Here is a 27,907-nt window from a genome sequence, read left to right as displayed (position 1 = left end):
GGGAGCTGGCGGGGGTTGGCGGCGGCGCCGGCCGGGGGCATGGAGCGCGGGCAGCGGGTGGGGTGAGTGCGGTGCTGCGCGGCGCGGGGGACGGGCCGGTGCGGAGCCGCGGGGCCGCTCTGCGGGGGCGGCGGGTGGGGGGAGGGGCGGGGGAGGCCGCTCCCGCGTCTGCCTGCGTGGCTCGGCGGGGCGGCGGCACCTGAGGGGCGGGCACGCCCCTGCCGCCTCGCCCTGCCCGGGGCACCGGCCTGGGGGCAGACAGCCCGCCGCCTTCCTCCGGGGCGCAGCGGCGGCGGGGCCGGGCCTGCCCCGCCTGGGGCGGCCGGCGGGGGTCGGGCATCTGCCGCCGCAGGGGCTGGGTGCCGGCCGAGGAGCCCCGCGGGAGGGAGGGGGGGAGAGAGGGAGGAGCCGTTAGAACCGTTACGACCGTTGGCCAGGGGCGCGCCGCGCCCGCGCAGGTGCGGAGCTGTTCCGCCGGGCCCGGGCCTGGCGGGAGCACGGCGGCCTCCCGCCGAGCTGCCCCGCGGGGGGAGAGGAGAGGAGGAAGAGGAGGAGGAGGAGGAGGAGGGCGGCTGCGCCCCGCGCAGGGCTCCGGCAGGTCCGGCCGCGGCCGGCGGTGCGGCGGGTGCCCGAGGTCGGCGTTAGCAGCCCGCTGAAATCCGTCACGGCTGGGTCCTCCGGCGCGTAGGACGTGTTGGGTCTGAGCGGATCTGCCTCGCTGGAAATAGCTCTACGGTTTCCATACGTGGAAGGTCAGGTTCCCCAAATACCTCCCGGTCTCATCTGCGGTCAGTTAAGGACTTCGTGGACATCGCTATGGCAGATGTGAATGTTTATCTGCGCTCTTACGTTTCCTTCCTCTTCTGGATCCTTGCTTTCAGATGGGAAAAGAGCCCCGCGCAGCTGTGAAGCCTGCTGCCTTTCTAGCGATGTACACGTGTCTGCGCAACGGACTAGCTCACCAGAGTACCCCTTGCACCTTAGCTAAGGTCGTTGTCCGGTTGTGAAGAATAAGACGTGTGTTGTTCAGCAGAAATGCTGACCGTAGTTGTCAAAGCCGTGGGTTTAACTGCTTTTAAAGGATGACTGTCTTTAGAGCCTTTCTCGATACAGATGTGTGTAAGCAGTGCAGCTGTTTTGGCTTATGCTAGCTGAGGCCCTGGTCTTACAATACACATATGTGCTTTGGAGTCTGAGCAAACAGAGAAAACTGTAAAATGTAGATTCTAGTCTTGCAGTGAATACCATGTGAATAGATCCCACCTGGTACTTACTGCAGAACAGAGCATTAATATTGTGGTCTTATTTTAATTTAAAAATGACTCCGTGCACCCCATATGTCCTTAGGTCTGACCTACATAGTTGCAACAAGATTTGTCTCCATTTGCAGTACGAAATCTCAGGAGGGTGAGGTGGATTTTGTTCCCTCACACAGTAACAAAGTTGACAGCTCAATTCTGACGTCAAAATCTCTTGTCCTCTGGTTCATAGTCCACTGCCTCTCTTCTTGGGAGTCGCAGAAATTGACTGACGCTATCTTATAGCAGAGACAGGCTCCTTGCTGTTGCTAAATGTCAGATGGGTATATGGACCCCAGTTAAATTTTTGGTGCCCATCTTACACATGAGCTGAATAAACATAAGACTATCAAGTTGAGAAGGAAAGCTACAGAATTTTCTCACTGCTTTGGCTTCACTTCCAAGTTGAACAAGGCTCCCTAAAACATTTCTAGCTCACTGTATTGTTGCTGTGTATCTGCCTGCAATGGTCAGGTGGAACTCCAGTAACTGGGAAGTGGACAAGTGGGAGTTGTTCCCTTAGTAGTGAAACTGGCCTGTTTTCGGTTGTTTTCTGACCAGGTCACAGCAGCCTCTGCTTCTGTACCCTTGGCTCCTGCCTGTGTCCAGTACCGTTCCACTTTACAGTACTTTTAAGTCCTTCTTTCTTGTATAGTGTTCCCAGCTCCCTCCATGTACCAGCTGTGTGCACGCTGGTTGCCCAGATGGCCAAGGTGAACAGACAACTGTTGAGCTAGCGCTGCAGCCTTTCCCTCAGCGCTCCCCAGCTGCCAATTTCCAATAAACACATAAACTCTGTCTTCAGAACATCTACTGTTCCCTGAGATGTGTTTGAAATTAGCCAGTGGATCCAAAAGCTTACCAGTGAAAAGCGTGATTATATAAACTTTGTTTCCATAGGAAACGGTGCTTGAAGGAAAGTTGTTCTGTCAGGAGAACTGAGGAAGCCTGGTTTCCTGGGGACTTCTTTGCCACATCCTACCGTAGGAACTCCTCCTGCCTGTCTCCTACCACCCTCAGTCCCCCAGTAGCTTCTCTCTCCCCAGGACTGCACCCAGGTGCCACCTGTGTCCTCATCTGCCCTGTCTTTATGCGTGCGGCCAGCTGAGTCAGGTGTTCCTGTTTGCTGAGTGGTGGCCAGCTGGCTGCTGGTAAAGATGGGGCATATATACCAAGTTGTCCTTGGCTTCTTGAGGCTTTTGTCCTCCATCTGGGCAGTTGTTTTTTTTTTAGCTCACGGACGTATTCCTCTGACAAACTTGGCAGTAATGTAGGTAATGGATTTGAAAGTTACTAAGGAATTTAATGGGGCGAGGTGGACAGACAGGTGGACAAAATGATTTAATTTCTTTCAGAAGGTGTGTGAGAATATATCAGGCGGTTACTGTTTTTTACAGTTGTAGTGGTTAAAGTGCTTGTGGTCTTTCATATTTGTCTATATTCTAGCTCTCAACTGGGGGTGCAGTTGTACATGTGGAAAGTTGGAGCATAGAACGTCACAAAAACTTTGCCTGTAGATAGCAGGGGTTTTAACAGAAAACGAGATGGAGAAATAGCAGAGAAATGAAGCCTTGTGTGCTGGATTACTGAACTCATACACAAACCAGGCAGCATACAGAGAGTGGAAGTGACAGAATGAGTCTGAAAAATCTTAAGCAAAGGTCTGTGGGAGCCTGCCTGTGAAAACTGAAATAACAAGGCTTACACAGAGAGGGAAAGCAAGCATGAGCTACTGAGGAATTGGCCAGAGAGGGGAGGATAGGAAGAAAGATGGATCTGGTGAGACTGAAGTACGTTTTGGGAAGAGGAAAATGTCACTACTGTATACACTGTTTCTTCAAGGCATTTTCCAGGATCTACTGGACAACTTTTAAAGACCTTTTGATAGGAGATCCCAAAAGGTGTAGTGTATTTAGGAAGAGAAAACATGCATTTAAACAGAACTTAGAGCATACTTAACCATATTTATTTCAGATTGGCATCTGTTTGAGCTATGATTTTTTGTGTACTTGTGCTGACAAACTAAACCTTTGCCTGCCCTCAGACCTTATTTGTCATTTGGAGCATAACAAAATCCTTGCAAATTTTACACACATATTCTTGAGATAGTAGCTTTCTAGATTTATGTTTTAAAAATAAGGTTATGATAGGTGGCATGTCGTTGATCTTGTGACTCCAATAAAAATAGTTTTCTGAGATGTGGTCCTCTGCTAACTTTGTAGGCTGTTTACAGTAGCTGTGATTTTGCTGCTGTTTGTAACAGGCAAATTTCACGTCGCTTTTTGAACTGGGAGTAAAGTGGTATGATGTTGGTATTTAATGCCGGTAGGCATGCTTCAGTTCAGGGAAATGAGTTTTTCTGTACTTTTGTAACGTGGAGATGGGAGTTTGGGTGGTAAGGCAACAAAACTCTTTGGATTATGTCTTCTGTTTAGTAATGGTAGCTGGAGATAATGCTAAGCAGAAGCTCAGGAAAAAAAGAAAAGAAAAAAAAACAAACAAAAAAAACACAAACCAACAACTGCACACTGTTAGAGTTAGCTGACCTTGGTAAGAGATCAGTGTCTGCTGCCCAACAGCAGGAGGGAATGTGTGTTGTTCTGGGACTGTAAGTACACAGGGATTACTCTGTCATTGTATCTTGTTAGCTCTGGTCAGACAGTTAAAAGCTACTTGAATCCTGAAAACTTTATTTGGGTTTTTCCTTCTCTGATGCCTTCTGGTTCAAAGAGCATCTACTGTTATTTTGTGCATCCCATATTCCCATGACTCTTAGGTAGAAGTAAGCAGCTACCCTGTCCATTTGCCTCTTTTTGTCAAGCGTGAAGACGCTTGCCTTGTCCTCTCACCCCTGCCAGTTTCTGGAACTATTTCCTTTTTGGGTCTCCTTCTGAGATTACCCCTGGGTTTACTTTTGTCATTGTCCTAGACCCTTTTGCCCTTCATTCCACAGAGTTCTGCTCACAGCTCACCCTAATTTTCCCTTTTTAAAATTTTGGAGGTTTGTTATTATTTCATTTGTTTCTGTGGCCACCTTTTCCATCTCTATCCTCATTCCAGGACCAGCTTCACGCTTCCTGAGCTTTCATAATCCTCTTTTCCAATCCAAGTCTTTTCCAAAGACTTGTCCTTTTCTGCAAATTACTTTCTTCCAAAACTGTGTAAATATTTTCTTATAACACCTCAACACTGTCATTCTTGCCATCTTCAATTTAAAACCAATAAAGTTTAAGTTCTTGCTCTTCACAGTAAACTTCTTCATGAAGAGATTAATTTTTGTTCACTTGTACAGCAAAGAGCATAATGTTGGCACCTGAGGAGTAATGTGCAGGCTCTGCAGCTAGCCTGTGAAATCGATTGCATAGCAACCTCAGGGGTGTTTTGTTGTTTGTTGGAGAAAAGAAGCTGATGACTCATTTCGGCAGATGTCAGTAAAAAGTCAGAGCCGGCTCACCTGCTTAAAGCTACAGACAGCAAAAGGGGAGTGTGATTGTGCAACTGGAGGAGAAATGTTTGGTGGGGACTGGTTGTTCACTTCAGGGAATTACTGAAATGTCTTATAGCAAATATTTAAATTTTTTTTTTTAATTCTATCTACATCATTGGAGGTTTTCAGCCAAAATTAGTTTCAAAGCTGTCACAAAAGGTAAGCTAAGTAAATGACCTTTAATTTAAGTGGTGGCTCTAGTTATATTCTCCTCCCTCCTGCAAAAAGAATACCCCTAGAGAAATTCAGCATTCCTGAAAATCAGTCTAGGAAAGCGAGTACCCAGCTTGAGCTCTAAAGGTATGAAATGTTTCTGTCCCGTGCTTTAGTTGGCCAGCGCTGGACTGTGAGGCTTTCTTAAAATGTATGTGTACATGTATACATATCTCATAATGAGAAGTAACTGTTCTGAAAGGAACTGTGTTCTTCTGTGTAACTTCTTACAAACTCTAATGGATTTTAAAAATGAATGAAAGCAGATCTTGATAACAGCAATGTTCAGAGTTATTTAGAATTACTAGTTTTAAAGAAGTGAAATAATGAAATTACAATGAGAGGGTACAGTGATAGCTTGATCTGCTTTGCTTGCTTTCTTAGATTTAAGAATAACATTATTATTTAGGGCTGTCTCTCTGAGTGACAGGTTGTGTATTTGCAAGAATTGGGGCTCTCAGGTCAGGTGCATCTTCCTTGTCTGCGCTTCTCATTCTCATGCTTGCAGTGTGTAATAGGCAGATTGATGTGCTGTTTGGAGAAATACAGGCTGCCTAAACAGAACGGACACTTTAATTTCTGTGTAAACGTGATTTGTTGTCTTCACTATTAGCACAAGCACTTATTTTCCAATAGATTAAAATCAGTATTACGTAGTTAACAGGGGACCATAGTACTAGTTTGAGGCATCATCCATGAGATTTGGTAGCCTTCTTTCACCCTACCCTCTACCCTTCGTGGGGTTTCTATGTTACTTTAAGTGGTTGCTATTAACATTAAACCGCTTGTTCACATTGCAGTTTTAACTCATTGTCATTAGGAGACTTTCACTTTCCTGCTTCAGTGGGCAGGTTTTATAGGAAGTATTTAAGAGGCAAAATGTGTAACTTGGGAAGGGCCACACTGAACTGAGCTGTCACCTGAGGCGGGACAATGACAGGGAAAAAAATTCAGATGGCAAACTGGGCTAAAAGCCATGCTTCTGCATCGCCAGAGCGTGTCGCCTGTCAGTCGAGTGGTGCTCAGCTTGGTTGCTGTGCTGAAAAGAGGGATTTTGGAAATAGGAAGATCTGGCAGTTTGTTACCGAATTTCCTCGTCCCTCTTGGTGGGCTCTTTGTGACTGTTTCTAAGTGGTTCAGCTGCTGATTCTTTGTCGGGCTTGTCTGGGCCGTAGTTTTACCTGCACATACAGTCACTAGTGCTGCTGCCAGGAGAAACACTTGTTCTTGGCCTCATGGTGTGCCCTCCTTAGATGCTTGTGAAACTACGTTGGAAACCAGATTTGGGGGAAGGAGGGCTGAACCCAGAAGTTGGTAAATAAAGATGTTCAAGCTTTAACACCGATCAGGCCTTTCATGGAGTTCATTGCATGAAGGTGGGAAGTACAGGGAGGGCAGGGCAGGGCTGTTCTTTGGGTGACAGTGCTGACCTGAGTAACTTAAGGTGCCCCTCTGTAGATGTAAGGGCTTTGTAGGTGCTTGATGGGTCATCTCCCTTGTTGGAGCTGCCGTGCCACCCTCCCTTGTCTCTCTGACTTGCACCAGTAGTGATGTTTTGTAGGCAGATGGTAAACCATGCATTGGCTCAAAAACTAACCATAGCAGGTGGTTCGCACATAGACCAAAGAAGGTGCTTAATGTTTGGGTGGATTGGCAACCTGGATCATTGAACTACCTTGCGGCTGGGTTGCATGAATGCTAGCACTGACACACGGGAAGGTGGGACAGCCATGGGAAGGTGGGAGATGTAGCTGGGAGGTAGGGTAGGTCTGCTATGGACCCAGTGTAAATTTATTTATGGTGCTGTGGAGTCCTTCTTGGGCTTGCATGTGCTTTTATACTAGTACTCTTATACTGTGCCAAACCTGAATCTGCACTGACGACTTGCTCAAATGTGCCTTACTGTCGTTTGCTGTTTGCCACGGCCTTAATCTTCGATGGCGATGACCCCAATGATATGCTCAGGCCCCTCAGAACCATTGTACCGCTCTGTGACCTTTGCAGACAGGGCACGATGTCCACCCAGACACTGAAGATGGCCGTGACCTGTGGTTGGCCAGCAAGTCATAGTCTGGCTGTCCTTGGTTGCTGCTGGTGAATTAACTTAGCCTGTGCAGCTTGTTTTTCCCATGACATGATTAATAATGATGGGTTTATATACTTATTGGTAAATTGCATGAGAAGGCTTTTTTATATTAGTCCTACCACAGCTCAGGGTGCCATTTGTGGTTTTCATGATTAGCATAGCTTGTGCAAAGAGAAATCTCTGTTGGCTCTGAGCGTTCCTCAGAGATGTGCCTTAGTATCTGTTTCCATTTGGGTTTTGACTACGTTCAACTAATATTATAAAGGTAATTTCTGTCCATATAATTAAAATACAGGTGATTAACTGTGTTATGTTGTCCTTACATGCTAATGCTGTACTGGCAAAGGCTTGCTGAGGGGTGAGATGTCTTGCAGCCCATTGTAAGTACAGAAACACAGATGTGGCTTCAACTGTGTTGTAGGTGAGGTTTCTGAGACGAGGCAGTATTAATGTTTGGGGTTTTTTTTTCTTGTTAATTTGGTTTTGAGATTACACATATTTTGTGGATTTTCTGTGGTTATTGGTTTTACGGTTGACTGCAGAAGATACATATTTAACTGCAAGGAAGTAAAGATGTCCCCCCCTTTTTTCCCTTTTTTTTTTTTTTTTTTTTAAAGAATGGAAGAGAGATGGGTAGTGATAGTGGCAGCAAATGAAAGGCGATAAACAAATTAAGTCTATTCTGTCCTTACAGTCTCTCTTCAGGAGAGTAGGCTATGCAGCTGTTCTCACCAGTTGTCAGATGTCAGGAAATTTACCTGGGAGCTCGCTCTTAAGGGACAAATCTTTAGGAAACCAGAGGTCATAGGTTCTCTTACTAATGGGAAAGTGTTTGTGAAACTGGAACCATCAGCTTAAACTACAATTCTCTGCAAAAGTCTTGCCCATGGTAGTTATAGCTGTTATGATTTCAGCTGTGTAGAGATGCTATCAGGCAATTTCCCCTTCCGTGCAGATTACTGAAAGGCTACAGGAAGACACCAAACCCCATGTGTTTTAACAGAAATGTTTGGGCTTTAGGGTGCAAGTGTACATAAATGCAAACTTGTGTTCCAAGAATAAACTTGATTTTGAGTTTGGTGGGATCTGCAGGAATGCAGTTTTGTAAGTTTGTGTTTTGTTAATTTTTAGGGGTACCAGAAGATGCTTCAGTGGTGATAGCTCTTTCATGATGCAAGTTATGAATGAAATTCATTAACTAACATCCCCTTCCTCGCCCTGATCTCCAGTAGACTTCCTGTAACGCTTGGAAGAAAGGGTCAGGGGAGAAGGGTTGAAGGTCACCATGAAGCTAAAGCAGCGAGTTGTGCTGTTGGCCATCCTCCTTGTCATCTTCATTTTCACAAAAGTTTTCCTCATTGACAACTTGGACACCTCAGCTGCCAACCGGGAGGACCAGCGCGCCTTTCACCGTATGATGGCAAGCCTCCATGTAGAACTGGACCCCCGACTTGACCATACGTTGCAGTCCCCTTGGGAGATTGCATCCCAATGGGTGGTGCCCCGGGAGGTGTATCCTGAGGAGACGCCTGAGCTAGGGGCTGTCATGCATGCCATGACAACAAAGAAAATAATAAAAGCTGATGTGGGATACAAGGGAACCCAGCTGAAAGCTTTGCTAATACTTGAAGGAGGACAGAAGGTTGTCTTCAAACCCAAGAGGTAAATATTGCCTTCAATGAATGAATTAATAACTGCTTTATGTATATTTTCTTTAATCTCCATGTTGTTGCATTAATGTTTAAGTTGCTAATTTACATGTAAATGGAAAGGCCATTCTGTTTTTTGTGAGACAGTACAGAGCCTTGCTGGTGCTCTAGTAACATCAGGTTGCTGAGCCAACTGTCTCTCAGGCTGTATAGTTTTGATGCTCGAAACAGCCTGTCTTGAGGTTAAAAGAATAATCACTGTGATCAGTCCTGAGGGAATGTTGGTTAAACCTGATGTTTCTGAGCAGTGTCTTCCTCATTGTGGAAGTGCAGGTTCTGGCAGTGTGGAGACAAGTCTAGCCTACTCTTTCTGAGTAAGGGTCATGTCAAACTGCCATGAGAGAATGCAGTTCAAGAAGAGGGAGGGAGTGAAAGTTGACAGTGGTCTTAAAAGTAGATCTGGGTGTCTGGTGTAACTGCATGAAGACTGTAAAAATGGCTTGGTAGGTCAGAGTGAAAGCCCCTGAATATCCTGTCTGCCGATAGTGACTAGTGGAGGAGCAATGTAAGAATGAGTGGGTAGTGATACTTCCTTGGTGTGGCCCCTGTTTACGGTGATCCGCAGGGAAATTTGATATGATTGAACATTTATGAAGAGTCTTGTGCCTCTCTGTAAAGCTTTTTGAACTGTTTGCCTTAAGGGAAAAGGAGAAGAAAGATGTAAAAAAAGTAAGGCAGGTGTGTTCTGAGGGAGTGCACTGCAAATGTAAAGTGTTGTCATTACAGAGTGAGTACATCTCTCTCCAAAGTATATGGGTTGAGCAAGCATGCAGTTTTTCTGTCATGTTAATGAATGATTAGAGAATGAGAAAAAAGAAATCTGCCCTCCGCTTCTTGAATTCACAGTCCTGTTTCTGTATGGTCAATTACTAGTCTAGCTGGAGCTTGACTGTGGGACTAGGCTGCGTTTAAACAGTGTGAACCTTGCACACAGATGTCTTGGTGGTACAACAGCCGGCTCATCCAATAAATGCAGTAACAAGACATGGCGTTTCTATAGTGCTTTATGTATAAGTGAGTGCTGTAAAGCGTTTCACCAAGCATTAAATTACATTCCCATAATGGAATGTCTGTGCAGGCGAACACAGTGACTGTGCTCCATCAAGGACATGTGCAGCTGGGAATGTTTATAGGAGCGCTAGACAGTTTATAGGAGTGCTAGACAGTATGGCCCTAGCCATACCAGTAGACCCGTGTTCTGTTTGTGACTGCTAAATAGCTGGGCTTGTAGGTAGAGTCTTGTTCTGTCATTGCAAGACAGTCTATTTAACTAGCTTTTGACCTGACAGATATGTCAAACTTACTGCTAAAAACCTTTTTGAGAAAACTTACTGGTTGGGGAAGAATGAATTCTCTTGTTACCTTTGCTCTAGAAAGGACTAGATGCCTACTGTGCATGGAAGCAATAATTTGGTTGTTTTTTACCAATAGGTTTTAGCTCTGCAGCTTTCAAAATGTGGCCATGTTTTCAAAAACCTGGTGTAAGTACATCCAAAAGACCTGACTTAGAGGACACGTTCTGAGGGTTAGCTGTCTCATTTCAAAATTACTTGAAATCCAGCCTAAGTTGCTCTTGATTAATAGTTGCTACCATAACATGCCAGTGGTGTATGTGAAATAAGATGCTTGTTTGGTGTAAGTTCCAATTTGGCAGGAATCTGTCAGATCCTCCTCCCAAAAACTCCATACCATCTTGCATTGGTTAATTCTCTTTTGAGCTGCCTTGCAGAGAAGCTAAAGCATTTGCTCAGGCTGGTGAAATGGACTGTCACCTTGCCCCAGATCTTCTCTGAGCAGGGTTAAAACATCAAAGTAGAGCACTGTGGCATCTCTTACACTGTTGCTGCTACTGCTTGAACCCCAAGTCTGTTGGAAATAATCCAGTTTACACAATTTGATACATAGATGGAAATGAGAAAATAGGTAATCTAATTTGGCCTTACTTTTTTTGAAAATGTATTGCATTTCACCCATTTGCTCGGTATGGATTGTGGTATTTTATGCTTATCTGAAGCATGCTTTTTAAGCAGTGTCTAGATCTGATTCAAATGTCATGAGTCTCAGAAATTTGTGTTTGCCTTCACAATGTAAGTAACATCTATTAAAAAAGAAAAAAAGGGGAAAAAAGCCCACCACTTCACCAAAATATACCATTGTTGTTGTAATGAGTGTCTAATTTCTATTTCTTGCTGTTCATTACGTCTTTTCTCCACCAGAATAAAGGGTCTTTTTATATCCAGTATTGTCCTCAGGTTCACGCTTGCTGATTTTCTAGCTACTAAAGATTGCATTTGGCATTTCTTCCACAATATCAGATTGTATTTTCATGTTAATCTACAATCCATTCTAACCCCAAAATCGTTTGTGGAGTTGCTGCTTTCCAGTATAAATAGTCCCCTGTTCTGTAGCTGGGTCTGTGCTCTTTGTTCTTAGATGTGACTTGGCATATGGTTGAATTAAAACTCATTAGTTTGAATGGGCACCGCTTCCCAAGCTCTTGAGACCACTGTACGTTACCGACCTTTCCTCTTTATGTACTATTTCAACAGTCTGTATGCTATTTAATCTCATTAATGTTTTTTCTCTCTCCCATTGGCAATCATTTTGAAAGTAACCCAGAGTCTGTTTAACATAGCACTGTTATTGCACTTGTTATTCTGAACAGCAAAATTAATGGAAATCCTGCATGAATATTTGACTTACTTCAATTACAGATATGCCAGGGATTATGTAGTGGAAGGAGAACCATACGCTGGCTATGACAGACACAATGCAGAAGTGGCAGCCTTTCACTTGGATAGGTATGGAATTACTGGGTTACCTGGTTTTGTTGTCTCTGGTAAATGCTTTTTCAGAGTTGAGGAAAAAGGAGTTCCTTGAAGAATACACCTCAGATGTAAGCTATTTCTAACCTGCCAATATACCACATTGAAGGCAAAAGTAAAAGTTAGCTTCTTTGTGAAACTGCATTTCAAAGATCTGTGCAAAATTCTAACACTTAAGATTATTTGTGAAAAAATTGAAAGGGAGAATGAGCACTGAAACCACTGATACTTCATATTAAATGGAAGAAAGAGGTTAGCCAAATCCTGTGGAAGAGTCTGAAATGCTGAATGTATATGCTAAGTTAATGTCCAGTACACTAAAAAGTTAAGTCTAATGTCTAGACTAACAATTTAGTCTAGACTAAATATGAATCAGTGCATCCTAGAGGAAAAACAGCTATTCGTGTATAGTAATTGTATGCAGGGGTACCCAGGTGGTTTTGTGGACCCGAGCTGGAGGTACAATTACCAGAAGAAAAACAAAGTTACAGGACGTATAAAGAATGGGACAGAAAATACCAAACACTGAATGTTAATAGTACAAAATACTGTTAGAGGTGCAGTTTCATCTAGAATAAACAAGCACAGTCTTGGTCTCCTCCTTGTAAGAGGACTATGTTGGCACTTTGGAGAAGATCTCTGAAGATAATTAAAGATGTGAAAAATTCTTAAATAAGACTTAAAATCTTGGGAAAGGGAATAAGGAGGGACAAATATAAAAAAACAGAATGGTTGGACTTAAACTGAGGTTTCTCAGTACATAAGAGGCTTGTCACTGTGACTGAATTCATGGGTGGTAAAAGATATGTTTGTTAGTCCTAATTCATCTGTGGAACTCATTGCACAGGCAATGGAAATTAGTAATTCTAGGAAGGTTTGGTTGTGTAATACCCATTGCTGCTGTTGTAATCTTGAGGTGGTGGGCCAAAATCAGGGTATTTTAAGACCAAAAAAAGATGATGTAGCCAGATGTCTGTTGTCCATTTGTGCTTTCAAGAAACATAGAGTTTTCAGTTTCCCTGAAAAAGCAGTGATCAAACCTTGTAAAGCCACAATTCAAAGCCTCTTTCCAGTGTCCAAATCCCTTTTTCTTAGCTATTTCTTGCTGTCTATTTGGTTGTGGGTTTGTGCTTGTTTCTCTGGCCTTTCTCCTCTCTTTCTGAATATGCACCTCTGTATTCTTCAGGAATACCTAGCAGAAGCTACCTGCCCACAAAACTTTAGCATGTACCTTTGTTTTGAATGGTGACACTTACATATTTTGTCCAAGGATGCCATTGTTTCAAGAAGGATCTGAATCATGTTGTATGTTTAACTCCTAATGGAGAGGCTGTGCTATCCAGGATAGTGGCCTTTCAGCTGTGGGTCTGAAAATACAGGGACAGGTTTTCCAGATCTAAGCTTTGTGCTTATTTACTTGGAACCCCCACATTTTCTCAAGCTGTACATAACACTCTCTATTGGCTATGAATTTTGTCTTTATGCATAACATGATTTGTTCAGGCAGACATTTTGTGTTGCCCTTTCTTAGAGGTATTTTATACTTATGGAAGGGGACTTACTCGTTGAATATCTAAAAAAAAAAAAAAAAAAGACGACACTTTACAGCTGTTAGAGTGACTCTCCCAGTATTTCTATGCAATGTAGATTGTCCCTTTTTCAGAAGGGACAGTCCCCTTTCAGTCTCTTTTTCTGAGATGCAAAGGCTACCAGCAGGGTATCAAAAGCACACTAAGAGAGTTGGGGCTGACATTGTACTGATGTTTGTACTCCTCCTTTAAGCACTTTTAAGATTCCACTAGAAATGCCCAAGTCATTTGTGGTCACAGAGAAAAGACTGTGGCAGACATGGGAGGGGAACCTGGATCTTGTGACTGCAAGTTTTATAATTATTTTTCCCACCTCTCTTTTTTTTCCAGACACTTCAGGCATTCAGTTTTGTTCTACCATTCTCTCTTCCTCCCCACTCACGCCAAATAAAATAACTCCTAGATTGTTTACTTTCAAGTATAATTGAATTGGGCTTAAACATAACATTTTAATAGATAGTAATTCCCACAGATTATAAATGATCTTTCCAGGTGACCAGCCCAAAGGTCATATGGTTACTGCTTCAGCCTGTACACAAGACAGATGATGGATATTTCTGGTATGAGGTCTGATTTCTGAGAGTTGGAGCATGGTGCATCCTGTGTTGCTCTGCTGCAAATGCTCTAATAAAGGAATGTCACTGGTGGCTTATAAAGCAAGTTTAACATCCAGGCATTTAAGAAAAAGGAGTTTCCTTATTTTGCCTTGGAGAATAGAGGAGGTTGCTGCAGGGTTCCAGCTTTATTCTTTGCTCTTAGTCATCTCAAGTTCAGACAATGGCACAAAGACTGTGGGTTTGTTTTGTTTTGTTTAATTTAGAACTGCTGTCTGTGTTGCAAATTCTTATGTCATGTTTTTTCACCGCAAATTAGAATTCTAGGTTTCCGACGAGCTCCACTGGTTGTTGGCAGGTTTGTGAATCTACGTACAGAGATCAAACCGGTAGCCACAGAGCAGCTTCTGGGTACCTTCATGGCTGTGGGTAAGTGGATTGCATGGATTGTGCAGGCCAGTAAAGAAAAATGTGTTTAATGGGGAAAAAGAGCCATGGGGTTACAGAACAGTTAACTATCATACAGGAAGCTGGTAAGTCTCTTTCTGTGCCAAGAGAGGTCATAATGCTTGTATAACCCCATTTGGCGGGGGAGGAGGACTTGATTTTCTTCAAGTAGTTTTTCGTCTGTAACTTCTCTGTGTTCTCTCATGCTGCTGTTACAGATGGGATTTTTTTGGAGTAAGAATTTTCTCTCTGTTGTCAGAGGTGGTTAGAAAAGTCTATGATTAAACCTGAAAGGAAAAAAATGAAATTGTATTTAATGTGAACAACAGTGGTGATTTGGGATAATTTATAGAGCTGATGTGTCAGTTGGTATTAGATGTTGTTTGTGCTACATCAGTCTGCTAAGCATTCATAACTACATGTGTCAGAACTTCCGTACGTTGTTTACAGTAGTAATGCCGTGAAGGACACTTAATGGGAATTATTAATGTGAACTCCTACCAGGTGGTCATTAAGAACCAAGAAATGACTTATGCTGCAGCCTTAACTCCTTCAGGCTTTCATAAAATATCTAGTTATTACTCTCTTTTTTTTTTTTTTTCCCCTAATAAGACGACACTAGAGAAGATTGCTCATTACAGCTGGTAAATATGTGTGCCTGTGTATATTTCTATTACAAGCACTGTCGGTAATCTCACCTACTATGTTTGCCTAACACTTTCAGTTATAAGGTGTAACTCAGATGAGAGTAGCTTTGCTTTGCCAAGCTCTTTTTGCATTCAGATTGGGTGTCTGCCTCAGGCAGACTTTACTTTTTCTAATTTCAGCCAAGATAACTAAGCAGTTTTCTAGCAGAAATGCTGACTTGAAAAGTATGGCTCCAGAAATTTTCATTGCCTTTCCTTAGATTCCTTGGAACTGCCTGTTCTGCAGAGCATGAACCAAAGAAATGGGTGGATGTGGGGAGAAGGTTGTGATCTCTTGTCAACCCCAATTGGACTAAGTTTCTGAGGTTTTGAAGAAAAGATAATTCATGCATACTTAGTGCAGATTTGCTAGAGTTGCAGCTAGAATCTCAAAGAATTCTGTCTCTTGCTAGACCTGCTGCAGGCCATGGATAGGAAGAGAGACTTGCAGCACTTTCCTTACAAATAAGAGATCTGGTCTGCTGCAAGCTCCGCACTGTTAATGATCATCTCCCTGATGTCCTCACATTGTCTGACTGGGGTAGTGGGAGCACAGAAGCTGGGTCTGGTTGGAGGACTGCAAAGGAGCACTGGCTGGCTAAGGGATTGTGATGTGTGAGGGTGGAAAGTGAAAAAGACGTCTTTCAGTGTGCTGGGCCTGGTTTGGGGAGGTTATTGGATATAGAGCCAAAGGAAGAAAGGACAGGAAATAGGTGGAATCACAAGGAAGTGACACATAAGTGAATATTTTGGAAGAACATCTGTGAGTGTGGAACTGGAATTAACTTGGCAAGGGTCAAGCAAAGGCAGGTTGGAAGGGTGAAATAGAAAAGCTTAAGCTAAAAATGTTAATCTAGGCTATGCACATTACTTTATGCTACAGGCTACATAGGCCTTAGTGGACTAAAGACTGCAGGGTTTCATCGTTCCTCTCTGTCAGAAGACACTCATGAAACTTGACCGATCTGCATTCCTAGATCATATAAGAATGACAGCTTGTTTGTGTTTCCCCTGCTCAGTCAGCTCAAGTAGCTGAGACATGTGGCAGGTCTCAGGGCTCCAAATTAATTTGAGTTCTGCTTAGTCTTTTTTCACTTGTCCCTTTTTGGTCAACTTTTTCCAAAAAAATGGGAAATCTGACATATGAAGTGTGAAATTTTAAAAAAACAAGCAGTGCTAAGGTTGCAAAGTCAAGGTCCTAAGGACTAGGAAAGGATCACAAAAACTTGTTGATAGTGCAATGTTGTATTAACTCTCAGTGTGATAAAAACATTAGAAAATATAATTACTCTCTGCTTTGAATATTAGTCTTTAATGTTGCTTTGAATGAACAGATGTCTGTTTAATCTCTTTTGAGCCTCTCCCTCTCAAGAGATAGGAAGCAGGAGGTCAAGTGCAGTGAAATCCTATTGCAGGGAAGGCTCTGCTGCAACAATATGCTCCTCCATTTCAGTTGGCATCTCTTGGATTAAGTTCTGCTCTTTTGATCCCTCTTTTTTTTTTTTTTTTTCTTCCTAGGTAATAACACTTGCTTCTATGGGAAGTGCTACTATTGTCGGGAAACAGAACCAGCTTGTGCAGACGGGGACATCATGGAGGGGTCAGTGACTCTGTGGCTACCAGATGTCTGGCCTCTTCAGAAACATCGGCACCCATGGGGTAGGACTTACCGTGAAGGCAAACTTGCCAGGTATGAGAACATGTTAATTTCTGCTAGAATTACCCTTGCAATACAGCGGCTAATTAAGGAGCAAGTGTTCTCAAAACCTAGAGTTTTGCCGACAGTTTTCTTGATATGACGGTAGAAGTCAAGAAGTCTAGGATGAGATTTAAATTAAAATGAGCAAGAAAGAAATCTTCATTGTTCTCCACAATACTAAGTGCTGTCCTTTTCCTACTTCTTGCCTGGAACAGAGCTCCACTATGCAGTCACTCCAAGCTCTGAAAATCTTGGCTCTGCGCAAACCAAGACTCTTCTCTTGTGCCACTAGACCTTCCGTTGATACTGTCTCTCTGTGGCCCGCTAAAATGTGGTAGCACTGTGCTATTTTCTGCCAGACCTGATTTCACGGTCCTTGTAGTTTGTTTCAAGAGTTGTGGAGCTGGTTTAGCTTAAGTAGGTGGGCACTGAAAAGTTCTTTGCTTTGAATACCATCAGTATTGGTGACCATGCGCAGCATCTGAAGAATGCTTTCAGAGAAGGACAAACATGGGATCTAGCAATCTTGTACAATAGACATAACATGTCTGAGTATTTAGGTTGGAGGAGTCCAAGTCTGTGTCAGGGACAAGTGATTAGAAAGAGATTTTTAGTTCTTGATCTAAAATAGCCACTGATTTCCAATGATGCAATTGTTCCCAGAAAGAATCTCATCCAAAGGCTTCATTGCATTGTTTTAGAGTATTAAATGTACAGTTTGATTTTTGAGCAGCAGATGTTATCTCCTTTTCAACAGGTCAAAATCAGCTGTATTTAGTACATGGTAAATTGCAGTAGTGAATGGACTGAATTTTTTGGAGGTGTTTCTTTTTTTTCGAGACACTGTTTTTCATCACAAACTGCCTACTTAGGCATTTAGCCTGGTACCTGTGCTGATTTGATATTCGCTGTATTTTAAACTCAGTTGCTCTTGCCTTGTTCAGATGTGATTGCATGGTTCTGTCTTGCACCTTGTTGTGTTGCGCTTTTCACTTTGCAAGCATCAGGAGAATTAAACTTTCTAGATGTCATGCTCTCCTTTTTCTGTGTCTGTTAATTATGGAAAAGTAACTCTGTAGGAATTTTTTCCTGATCTAGCTGCTTCTACTCTGTTCTGAGTTGACCTTTTGAACATAATTCATATAGTCACATTAGTGTACATAATTTTTAATGGACGTGTAATAGGTAAAATCCCTGACCTTTGAAGTCCTATGCTAATACAATATAAATGATCAGAAATAAATGTCGGAGAAAGGTCTATCTTGGAAGACTGAATGGAAAATGAGAAGAGGGAGCATAGTATATCTGAAAAATTGTAGCAGGGAGATTAAGTACTGATCTAAAGGAAGATGAGAGAAAGAGAAACGCTTGAGGGGGAGAGGGATGTAGCATAAAAGAAATGTATCCAGTACAAGGATGAGTATGTTCTGAGACTTTGCCTTGTGGATTTGTGCTGTAAGTTGAATATGACTTGGACCTTGATGCAAAAGAAAGAGGGAACTGGAGACAGCATTTGAGGAGTGTGTGTGATGTGTCGACAAAAACATTGAGAAGATAAATTTTTGGCCACTCTGATTTGGATAACTGGAGGAAAGATGGGATAGTGGGAGCTTAGGCTCCAGACCTTTAGAAGATGAGGTGGGGTTTGTGGCAGTTCTGGTAGTTAAATTCTGATCTTCTCCCTGCTTTTATGACTCTCTGCAATTTTGAGCATGTCAGCGAGTCTCTCCAGCTTGTGTTTCCTCCATTTCTGTTTCCAAGTCACAGATGGTTTAAGGCATTTCCAACTAAACTTCTATGTTGTGAAGGATTGTTTCAGTCCTTACATGGAAGATGATATAGATGTACTTGCTATTTAGGTTGACAGATGGAAAGGATATACACTAGAGATTTGGCTGTTTTGGTGGTGGTGTTGAACAGCTTTGAAAACTGTAAAGAAGAAAATGAGAAAATTAAAAATCCTAGCTTTGGCGAATTGAGACATGACATCCATGTTAGGAGATCGGAAGTACATGCCTAGGTTACATATAGAAGGAGAGGAGAGAAAAGGGAGCTTGAAGTCTTGCCAGTGGAGAAGAAGGTGAGATAGTCTGAAAGGAAAGTGGGGAGGAAAGAGACAACTGTGAATGAAGGAGAATGAACACATATGAGGCCCATCTCCTCAGGACAGAGGAGGTCATTAGTAACCGTGATGAGGTGATTTGCATTAGAAAAAGAAAATTAAGAGGATCGCTGGAAAGCAAGACTGATGGAAGCAGGTCAAGGCAATAGAAATAGACGCAGTACTTGAAGTCCTTAGTTAGGAAGTTAAGGGAGGCAAGTCACAACAGTAATCTTGCTGTGAAGCAGCCCAGCCGCTGCTGACTTGTGAGCGGTGAGGAAGCAAACTCAACCTTGTTTTCTGTAGGAAGATGATGTGTAACCTTGCGCTGAAACTATAGCTTGCTCCATATGCTAGGGTGTTAATACAGGATTTACTCTTTCAATAAAACACTTCTGTGTAGCTCTTTCTTCTTTATATAGCCTTGGCTGCTGCTGCACTCATAAGTGAATAAAGGGGCAGCTGTGAATACTATTGCTGTGCAATGATGGAGTGTTCCTTGAAGATTTGATTTGGTTTCTTTTGACGGCCCACAGGTGGGAGTATGACGAAAGTTATTGTGATGCTGTGAAGAAGACTTCACCATATGACTCAGGCCCTCGTCTCCTTGATATCATTGACACCGCCATCTTTGACTATTTGATTGGGAATGCCGATCGGCATCACTATGAGAGTTTCCAGGATGATGAAGGAGCCAGTATGCTCATCCTCCTGGATAATGCCAAAAGGTGAGGGTAAGGGAAATCCTGGTGGCCAGGCAGTGGCAAGCACAAGGGCACACATTTATCTGCTCTGTATCTCTCTGTTTTCTTTCTCTCACTAATTTTTTCATTAATACCTTTTTTGCTAAAAATCCAAAGCTTTCCTTCTTATCAGAAATTACTCTCCAATTATTAGGGTCCTTCAAAGGCTGTGGTGCTTACTCTGTACTCTAAATACTATGACTGCTTTGGGCAAAGTCTTACTCAAACTACAAAAATTCCCAAATTAGCACGGTACGACCTTTTTTCCCAAGCAACTTTCAAAGTTTTCCTTCCTTCTCTTCTCCTATCCCCAGAAAAGCTCCTCTGTTTTATGCTTTTAATTAATGGAAGATTAAAAACTTGTGATTTATTATTTACCAGTGAGTATTAGTGCCATAGTAAAAGTAGATCCTTTGAAAATGTGTCTTTGAATAATTTGGCATTCCCTGCCTTCTGGATATGTCTACCCTGGCTTTAAAAGCTTAGAAGTTCAAAATGGAGATAGAACTGATACTGAGAGCAAAATATGACGGTGTCCTGAGTGTGGACATTAACTATTATTGAAACAAAAATGAAGCATGTAGTAACTCAGAGGAGCTGATGAGAAGTCCTTCTTGAGGCCAAACTTTACTATCTGTATGTGTTTAAATGTTGTTCTGTCTTTGCAGGAGTTTTTGTATATTGACTGGTATAGTTTAAGATAAAAATCCTATTGAAGATACAGCCTTATTTAAATCATAACAATTTGTTTAATTTTTCTTAAAAACAGAAATAACCTATTCCACTTTCTCATGATTTAGTCCAGAGACTCCAAAGGTTTTTTGCTGATGGGCACTACCATCTGCAGTGGCAGTGAGTTTCCCCTTCCGCGGATGGTTAAGTTCTGGCAGTTCCCATGCTAGGCGAGGCTCTGCAGTGGCTTTGCATACCACTTGTACGAAGTGTACACAGCAGTTGAGACCTCTTATCTAGACAGATCCTTGGAAGGCTTGGAATTACCATTTCTTTTGCCATTTGCCTTTTGTATAGTGGATTCCTTCCTTTGTTTCTAATTTGTCTGCAGTGGCTGAGTTGAGTATTTTGTCTTTATGCATCAGCCCATTCAGTAACACTCCTTCTGTTTTGTCAGCAGGATGCATTCCACCTTGGGACTGCTTAATTATTGCTGCTTTCAGACTGCTTTAGGTGAACTTGGCAAAAACTCTTTCTATAGTGTTCTGGCAATGTGCTAGGAGGAAGCCACTAATCTATTAGTCACTGGAAGTGAATATGATAGTTGAAGGTCATGTCAGACCTTTCATTATGGTGGTACGTGCTTTTAATGTTAGGAAAACATTTCCAGTGGGGCTTTGCAGGCCCAGAAGTAAATTGTTTTCTTGAAAGCTTAAGTAAAGTTCTTTCAGCTCCTTTGAGATAAGGGATAGGGGGACAGTTTTTTCATAGAATCATAGAAGGTCTCAAGTTGGAAGGGACCCATAAGGATCATGGAGTCCAAATCCCTGCTCCTCACCGGACTACCTAAAACTAAACCATATGACTAAGAGCATCATCCAGACACTCCTTGGTGCCATGACCACTTCCCTGAGGAGCCTGTTCCAGTTTTAAAGCTATTAATAACAGAATTATTTGAACAGAGTAATGCCAGACTCCTAGAGTAAGTTATCTTTATTGAGGGGAAAGTTCTTCATTGAAAACAGTATTATAAGGAGAGTGAAACTATTAAAAAAAAAAAAAAAAAGGCAAAAAAAAGCGCACGTGTTTAGTTGAAGCTTGAAATACTATGAAATCCTTTTGGCAGGCCTCCCTTAGAAAGTGTGATCTTGAAATGTTAAAGCTGATCACCTTGTTAGTTGAACTGTTGTTCTAAGCTTGGCCATCTAAAACAGCACATGGGTGCTATTTCATTCATTCCCTGTCCAGCTGTGTCAGACAGGCAAAGCTCCTGCTCTCTGTTTCCAGAATACCAATTATTCCTTTCCCGTGCTTCACAAGATGAGCTCAATTGCTAAACTCCTCCGAAGTTCATTTCTAAGGTGCCTTGGTCTGATAAAGAACTAGGTATGCTGGTGTTGCTTCTGTTTACCTGGTACGTTAGGTGATGTTGTTGAGAGTTATATCTGTAATTGGTCATGGCTTGTTCATATTTTAATTGAAATGATTTGATCTGTTGGAGCATGAAATTGCCTAGTATTGATTTTTTTGAATTCTTTACAAATCTCTTGGTGTTGAGAACAACATTAGGAGTTCAACTGGTTCACTTGGTTTTAATTTTGCTTTTCAGCTTTGGAAACCCTGCCCTGGATGAAAGAAGCATCTTGGCTCCTCTTTATCAGTGCTGCATGTAAGTGAAATGCAGGGATGCTGTTGACTTTACTTATGCAATTGCTGTCCTTAGGTTTGCAATATAATTAAGTTTGAAGCCTTCTGGCAACCAGAAAATGTTCTCTCAGGTACATAGTGCTTTAATTTTTTGAGGTACTATTTTTGTTTGATGTATTGTCACTGCTCAAGAAGCTGAGAAGTACATTTTTATTAAGGTAGTACATCAGACGGTGGATGGTAAGAAGTGGTCTTGCCTCCAGGTCACTGGTTCAAATCTATCCTTAGTATGACAGGTACTTTGTATCTGCAGCTGTCTCCATCCAGCTCCTGCTGAATAAAAATTCACATCACAGTTTGAGTTCTCCCGTATACAAACTAAGGACTCAACGTGTCTGGGAACTTAACTACCTTCATTTCCAAATGTTGTTTCTAAATAAGACTATAGCACTGCTCGGGGTGCTTCTTTCAAAGTGAAGCTCGTAGGTTTTTGCAGGATTTTGTTTCTGCTTTGTCCTTGTGAGCTGTGGTTTAGTTAATTTTATTTTTAGAGGCTGTGACTTGTTAATTCCTGTTTTCTGTGGCCGCTCTCTCACCAGGCCATTGCCACTTCTCATCAACAAATAGATAAAAGTACCAGGAAGAAAAATACTGTTATATTTATTTCCTGTATCTGTTACTTCAAGACAACATTAACTCCTTTAAGCGTTCCAAATTAAGCATTTAGTTGAGAGTTCCTTGAGCCTGTCCTCGGAGGGTTCTGGCTCCCAAATTCCTTGGGGCCTGTGAAACCTGGGAACTCTGCAGAAAGTCTGAGCTCTTACCCCCTGCCTGCACTAAGCAAGGCTCTATGCATGCTACAGTACACCTGGCCTCCATTCTGCAAGATCCTTTAGAATTCATATGGAGAACAGTTAAACTAAATTATTTTCAAATTCTTTAGTTTTCCTACATTCATTTTTAAATGCATGTTTAATTTCCTGCTTTATAAGGATCTTCTGGAGTCTTTCTCACCTATATTCTCCCAAATGCAACCAGAAGAGAAGTTTATGTAGGAGACTTTGCAGTTTCCTGCTTTTCAGTTATCCTTTCTTTCTGATACCAGGCAAATGCCATATAAGAATTCATATGCATAATTGTTTTAACTGTAGGTTTGTTACAACACTCGCTTATATTGCTGTTTTCTTTGGAGGCCATCAAAAACCATGAGTTTAGACCGGTGGTGCTAAACCACAAAAGTCTGGGGGAGAATCCCAAGAGACTTCACAGAACAAAACAGTTGAGATGGGCCGACATGAACAAGCTTAATGGCCAATGAAGCAGAAATATCACTGCTATGTTCATGTTCTGTGGAAGTTCAGTCAACTGAATTTTGTCCTTTGTGATTGTTGGTCAGTGGTGCTCTTCCTGAGGTAACATGAGTTTTGTTTTTTAATCAACAGCCAGACTGTTAGTTTTCTTTCTTTTCAGACTGTGTCTGGGAGGCCTCAGGACTGAAGAACTTCCTTGCTAGCAGTTGAAAGTGTTCCTATGTAACATAAGAATTATGTCACATTAGGTTCTTTCTTCTTCACCTTCAGTTTTCAAGTTTCACTTAGATATTGCTTATAATGCAGTTATACCTGGAGCCTCCCATCCCCAAACCACTTTTGTGATAAGACTGCGTTCTGCTTAGATGAAATCATGATGTAACAGGCTCCCTCAAGAGGTTGGCTTTGGTATTGCTGATGGGGCTTCAGCTGGACAGTGGTACGATGATGTGTTTGTTTCTTTCTTTTGCAGCATCCGGGTTTCTACCTGGAACAGACTCAATTATCTGAAGAATGGAGTACTGAAGTCTGCCTTAAAAACTGCTATGTCGCATGACCCCATCTCACCAGTGCTGTCTGACCCTCATCTGGATGCCCTAGACCAGCGGCTTCTCAGCATTCTGGCTACAGTGAAGCAGTGCACAGACCAGTTTGGGCCAGATGTTGTGCTGGTGGAAGACAGGATGACTCTGTCTCATTTGTAATTGTAGTGGAACACAGACGAAACTCCTTTTTTAAAAACAAACGAACAAAAAAGCGATAGAAAAACAGCACAATCAGTTCAGGAAGGCTGTGGCCAAGATGGACTGAAATGAACAGGAAAGCTTCCGAGCCAGAGAAACAGAGGTGACACTGGCTTTTACCTTGGGCTGACAGCAGCAAGAGGTGGGAAGTTGGAGCCTTGGACGGCTCAGTACCCATAACGGCATCTTGGCTGTTGTGGTGTGTCCATTGCCGGCAGTGGACGTTGCACTGGATAAAAATGGCTCTTGGTGTTGGTGGAAGTGTGTGGAATACAGACACTAATTTGTGAACTGAATCTAGAGGGAACAAATGGAGATGAACAGTATGATCCTCTCCCCTTCTCTTTCCCACGTATACTCTTATGAGTTTTTGTCTGATTCAGGGTTGTACATAATCAGCTGTGAGCTGGTTAGGTATTTTACTGCTTCTTTAAAGAAAGAGGAAGTAGTGAATAAAATAATTATTAGACTGAAGAGTTGTGCCACCCCCCCGGGGGTGGGATGTTCTTCTGAATGCCATTAGGGGTGGGAGAGGGGACCTCTGCTGCTCAGTTGACTTTTCCTTGATAAAAGGCTGGGAAAGGGGTTTGCCTCATATGTGATAATGCTTCAGTGTTTTTGCTGAAGTCCTATCAAACATTTATCCACAGGGTTGGAGATTTAGGGGAGGACAGGGTGGTTATACAGCACTTGTAATTAAGGGGTTAAAGTTAGTTTCCACATGTCCTGTCACTGTTTTCCATTTTCAAGGAGTCTGGCAAGGTCTGACTAGAGAAAATATCCTTGCAGTCCTGTGTCCATATTAACCAAATTTTCATTATATTGTAGCTGAGGAGGAGGAGGACAGAATCTGTCCTTGGAAGCAGGTTCTGTTTAGCGAGGTCATGCTGCTTACTGAGTGTCCTATTTAATGTGGGGAATCTGGGCACATTGCACTGCAGAAAGAGAGGTGTATTGCTGGACTTCCCAGTAACCAACAGCTGTGGGCAAGGCCCTGAAGAATGGCAAGAACCCTGAGCGGAGCTCTTTCTTCTTTGTCTCGTTTGGAGAGAGCTTCCTGCTGCTCGATGCTGTAACCACAGCTCAGTGCTGCTGTTTTGTGGAACACCAGCAGTTTTTCAGTCCCACCGTTTACCTGGCCTGGCTATTGTGGCTGAGCTGTGAAGCTGTGAGCACTTCCAGTAGGTTTGCTGCCTTCCCCAGCTGCTTCCTTCAACCCCCACTGCGATGTTCTAGGGTCCTCGCTCCTAAGGGGTTTGCCATAGATAGGGGAGAGGAGGTCTAAGTTGGCTTTTCAGGGCAGACTCGTAGCAATTGTCTTCTGCTAGTCCTGTCACCCTTCAGCACTGTGTCAGCCTGCACTGTGGATGAGCTTGTGGCCGTAAAACTTGTCACACTTGTGGTAGGTCTGAATCTCTGTCTCCAGAAGGGAAGAGGCTTCATCATTACGTTTCCAAATTTAACAGCTTTGCATTGATTTTCAGTTCAGATAGTATGGTCCTTAGAAGTAAGAAAAGAGCTTGCTTCCCAAAGTGATGATGTATTATTGGACTTGTGAGCAAGAGCAGCAAAATGTCAGTTTAAGACCTTTTCCTTGATTTGTCTGTCAGTCTTTCTAGCTCTGCAGTAATGTGGTGGGCAGATAAAGAGCTGTTTTCTGTTCTTGTTCCTGCTGCCGTACCTGATCAAAGAGGTGTTAGTGAGAGTTTATTCTAAAAATGCAGTTTGATTTTGTTGAAGTCTCTTTTGTCATTGCATGAGCAGAGTATCTTGAAAGTAGAATGCAACTGCTTGCCTGAAATTGAATTTTATGTTCTTCTAGATCTCTTCTGGACTCGGCCACATCACAGACCCGCCCCAGAGTCAGGATGGGATCTGGAGTTATTTATTGGTGTTACTGGTCAGGACTGTAACACACAGCCAGCTTTTAGGACACTGGTGTTAAGCTAGTGCCTGTTTATTGGTGTACTTGGTAATATAACACAATCTTTAGAAGTCACGGTCCTTCGGTGAGTTTAACCCACTGGCGTGGATTGTGCATTGCGGGTTCCCTTAGGGCAGAAGCGAGTGTGCTCAGCTGATGGTGAGCGTAGGCAGGAGGCACGCAGGGATTGCCCGGGGCCCGAGCTGGCCGAGCTGGCCTGTCGCTTGGCTGGCAGTCAGATTTCAGTGGTTGAGCAAGATATTTTTGGGAAGTACCGTGGGCAGCAGTTCAGTGGTTAGTGAATGCTTTTATTCTAAAGCAGAATAGGTTCATACTGAGGCATTTTGGCATAGACCATTTCCCAGGAAATTTAAGATGATTTACACAAAGGGGAGATGGTGTGAAGCACATGGTAGTGGCTTGTAGCATTTTTAAAAGCCTGTTCTTGTCTTTGAGCTTAGTCATGAGCACTTAATATTTTGGGAAGGATCTACCAAAATTTGATGTTTTGATTTCTGTATGATCACTCTTGATCATTTATTTGATTTAATAATGGATGAAAAAAAAAATCTTTCTGTCTTTATGAATTAGTGTTCAGGACTTATGCGTTGCTTGTTCACGGGGCTCTAAGCTGAAGCCTTTGCCATCAGATGGAACCTGGGGATAAGTTTTCCCCCGATATGAATGTCAAAGATTTAAAGCAGAGTATTGGTTTACTTGTGAACAAAGGGCATGAAGTCCGGCATCGTCAGTAGGAGGAAGCAAGAAACGGTTGCTTTTTTTTCTTCTTTTTTTTTTGTCATATTGATGCTTCTGTTAACTAACGTAAACACCACTGGAGCTTTGTGTTCTGCAGCAGGAAAGAAGAATAAATTCCTCTCTTACCCAAAATCAGGAAGATCTGGTTTTGGCCTTGTGATAATCTCTGGCATTTTGGCAGTGATCATTGTTTTGCTTGCATACAGAACCCTGAGGAATTTTAAATTGTAACCATTGCAAAGGAAATAAGAAGCAGCATTCACATATGAACAGGGTCTGCTTGAATCTCTGAAAAATAGTGTGATTTGTGAGGCAGGTGCTGTGCTCTGTCGATGAGGTTTTCATGATACCTTCTAATTCTTGTTCACTGTGCACACTGTCATCTGCTGACTCCAGATGTTACAAAATGGTTGTGTTGTGGATATTAGTAATATCAGAGCGCTTGAAGCACAGAAATCAAGAACTAATTAAAAAGAGAGCATCATCAGCCATCTGCTATTTATCTCCTCCTTCTTAAGTCAGCAGCCGGGCTGGAGGAGACACTGAAGTTGGCTCCTCTTACAGCAGCTAATGAACTGGAGTGTGTCTTGCCAAACAAACTTCAACTGAAAAATACTAATTTATTGAGAAGGTAATTTATTTGCTGTGGCAGCTGGAGCAAGATGCTCGAAACAGACACCCCTCTTGGAGCTGTCAGAGGATTGCCCCTGGGAGCAGCTGCACAAATGGAGGTTGCTAATAAGAAAACAGAATGCAATCATGACTTTGTACTTGTATCCCCCAGGGTCAGATTCCGCATAAAGCAACATTGTGTGAATAAAGATTTTAATAAAGCAACATTGATGGATTGTTTAAGTCTCTCTCCTGTCTCTCTCTCTCTCTCGTTCCAACATGTGGTGGGCTGAATGTTTGAAGTGTTATGTTACTGATGTTTCATGGTTATTCCTCCACTAATAGTTATCAATGGCATTTATTCCAGTCATGTATTTCCAAGAATGGGGTCAAATGTGTAGGTTGCTTGCAAGAGCCTTGTTGGTAAGGAAAGATGTGTTTAAGAAGAGTGTCCCAAGGTGATACAGAAGAACAACACACCTAGCTTTAAGTGGTCTTCAGACAGCCTTTGAACATGCGTCCTGTGGCCCTGCATCTGCCAAGCACCTAGGCTGATTTCTTGCTTCTGTCCCAGTAGGTTGGCTTTGTTACATGGCGAGGGAGGTATATTGAGTTGGCGAGAGTTTTATGTAGAGTTGGCAGGTGCTCATGGTTAGCTTTTCTAAGCTCTTATTGAAGCCCTTTTACGAGAGAGAGCAAGTAAACAGCCATCAAAATCTGTTTCCACAGAGCGCAGGGGTTTAATCTGGCTGTATCAGAGCTTCTTTTCTTAATAACCCACTGCAATGAGGTTTTCAGAGGTA

General features: G+C 42.6%; 1 protein-coding gene across 3 annotated transcripts; it reads left to right on the top strand.

Moving 5' to 3' along the window:
* FAM20B (FAM20B glycosaminoglycan xylosylkinase) lies at positions 1-27,352 on the top strand. 3 transcript variants are annotated; one of them, XM_075038574.1, is made up of 8 exons: positions 1-62; positions 8,216-8,746; positions 11,508-11,594; positions 14,081-14,190; positions 16,413-16,584; positions 19,231-19,422; positions 21,719-21,778; positions 23,539-27,352. In XM_075038574.1, exons 2-8 carry the CDS (start codon positions 8,370-8,372, stop codon positions 23,768-23,770), a joined length of 1,230 nt encoding a protein of 409 aa, XP_074894675.1. In that variant the 5' UTR covers positions 1-62; positions 8,216-8,369; the 3' UTR covers positions 23,771-27,352. The 3 variants fall into 3 exon arrangements, with proteins under 3 accessions (XP_074894675.1, XP_074894677.1, XP_074894676.1); XM_075038575.1 differs by lacking the exon at positions 1-62 and adding an exon at positions 890-989; XM_075038576.1 differs by lacking the exon at positions 11,508-11,594.
* Positions 27,353-27,907: the final 555 nt, after the last annotated feature.

The sequence above is a fragment of the Buteo buteo genome, chromosome 10 (genome assembly GCF_964188355.1).
Source record: "Buteo buteo chromosome 10, bButBut1.hap1.1, whole genome shotgun sequence".
NCBI classification, from domain to species: domain Eukaryota; kingdom Metazoa; phylum Chordata; class Aves; order Accipitriformes; family Accipitridae; genus Buteo; species Buteo buteo.
Note: the sequence above shows the minus strand (reverse complement) of the source record. Positions and strands in the feature narration are given on the sequence as shown.

What these genes read in the sequence shown, in the direction of transcription:
- FAM20B (XM_075038574.1), top strand. Translation starts at nt 8,370, where the DNA reads ATGAAGCTAAAGCAGCGAGTTGTGCTGTTGGCCATCCTCCTTGTCATC. An exon ending in GTTGTCTTCAAACCCAAGAG is followed by an intron (nt 8,747 to 11,507) that starts GTAAATATTGCC and finishes CTTCAATTACAG; the next exon opens with ATATGCCAGGGATTATGTAG. An exon ending in CGTGAAGGCAAACTTGCCAG is followed by an intron (nt 16,585 to 19,230) that starts GTATGAGAACAT and finishes GACGGCCCACAG; the next exon opens with GTGGGAGTATGACGAAAGTT.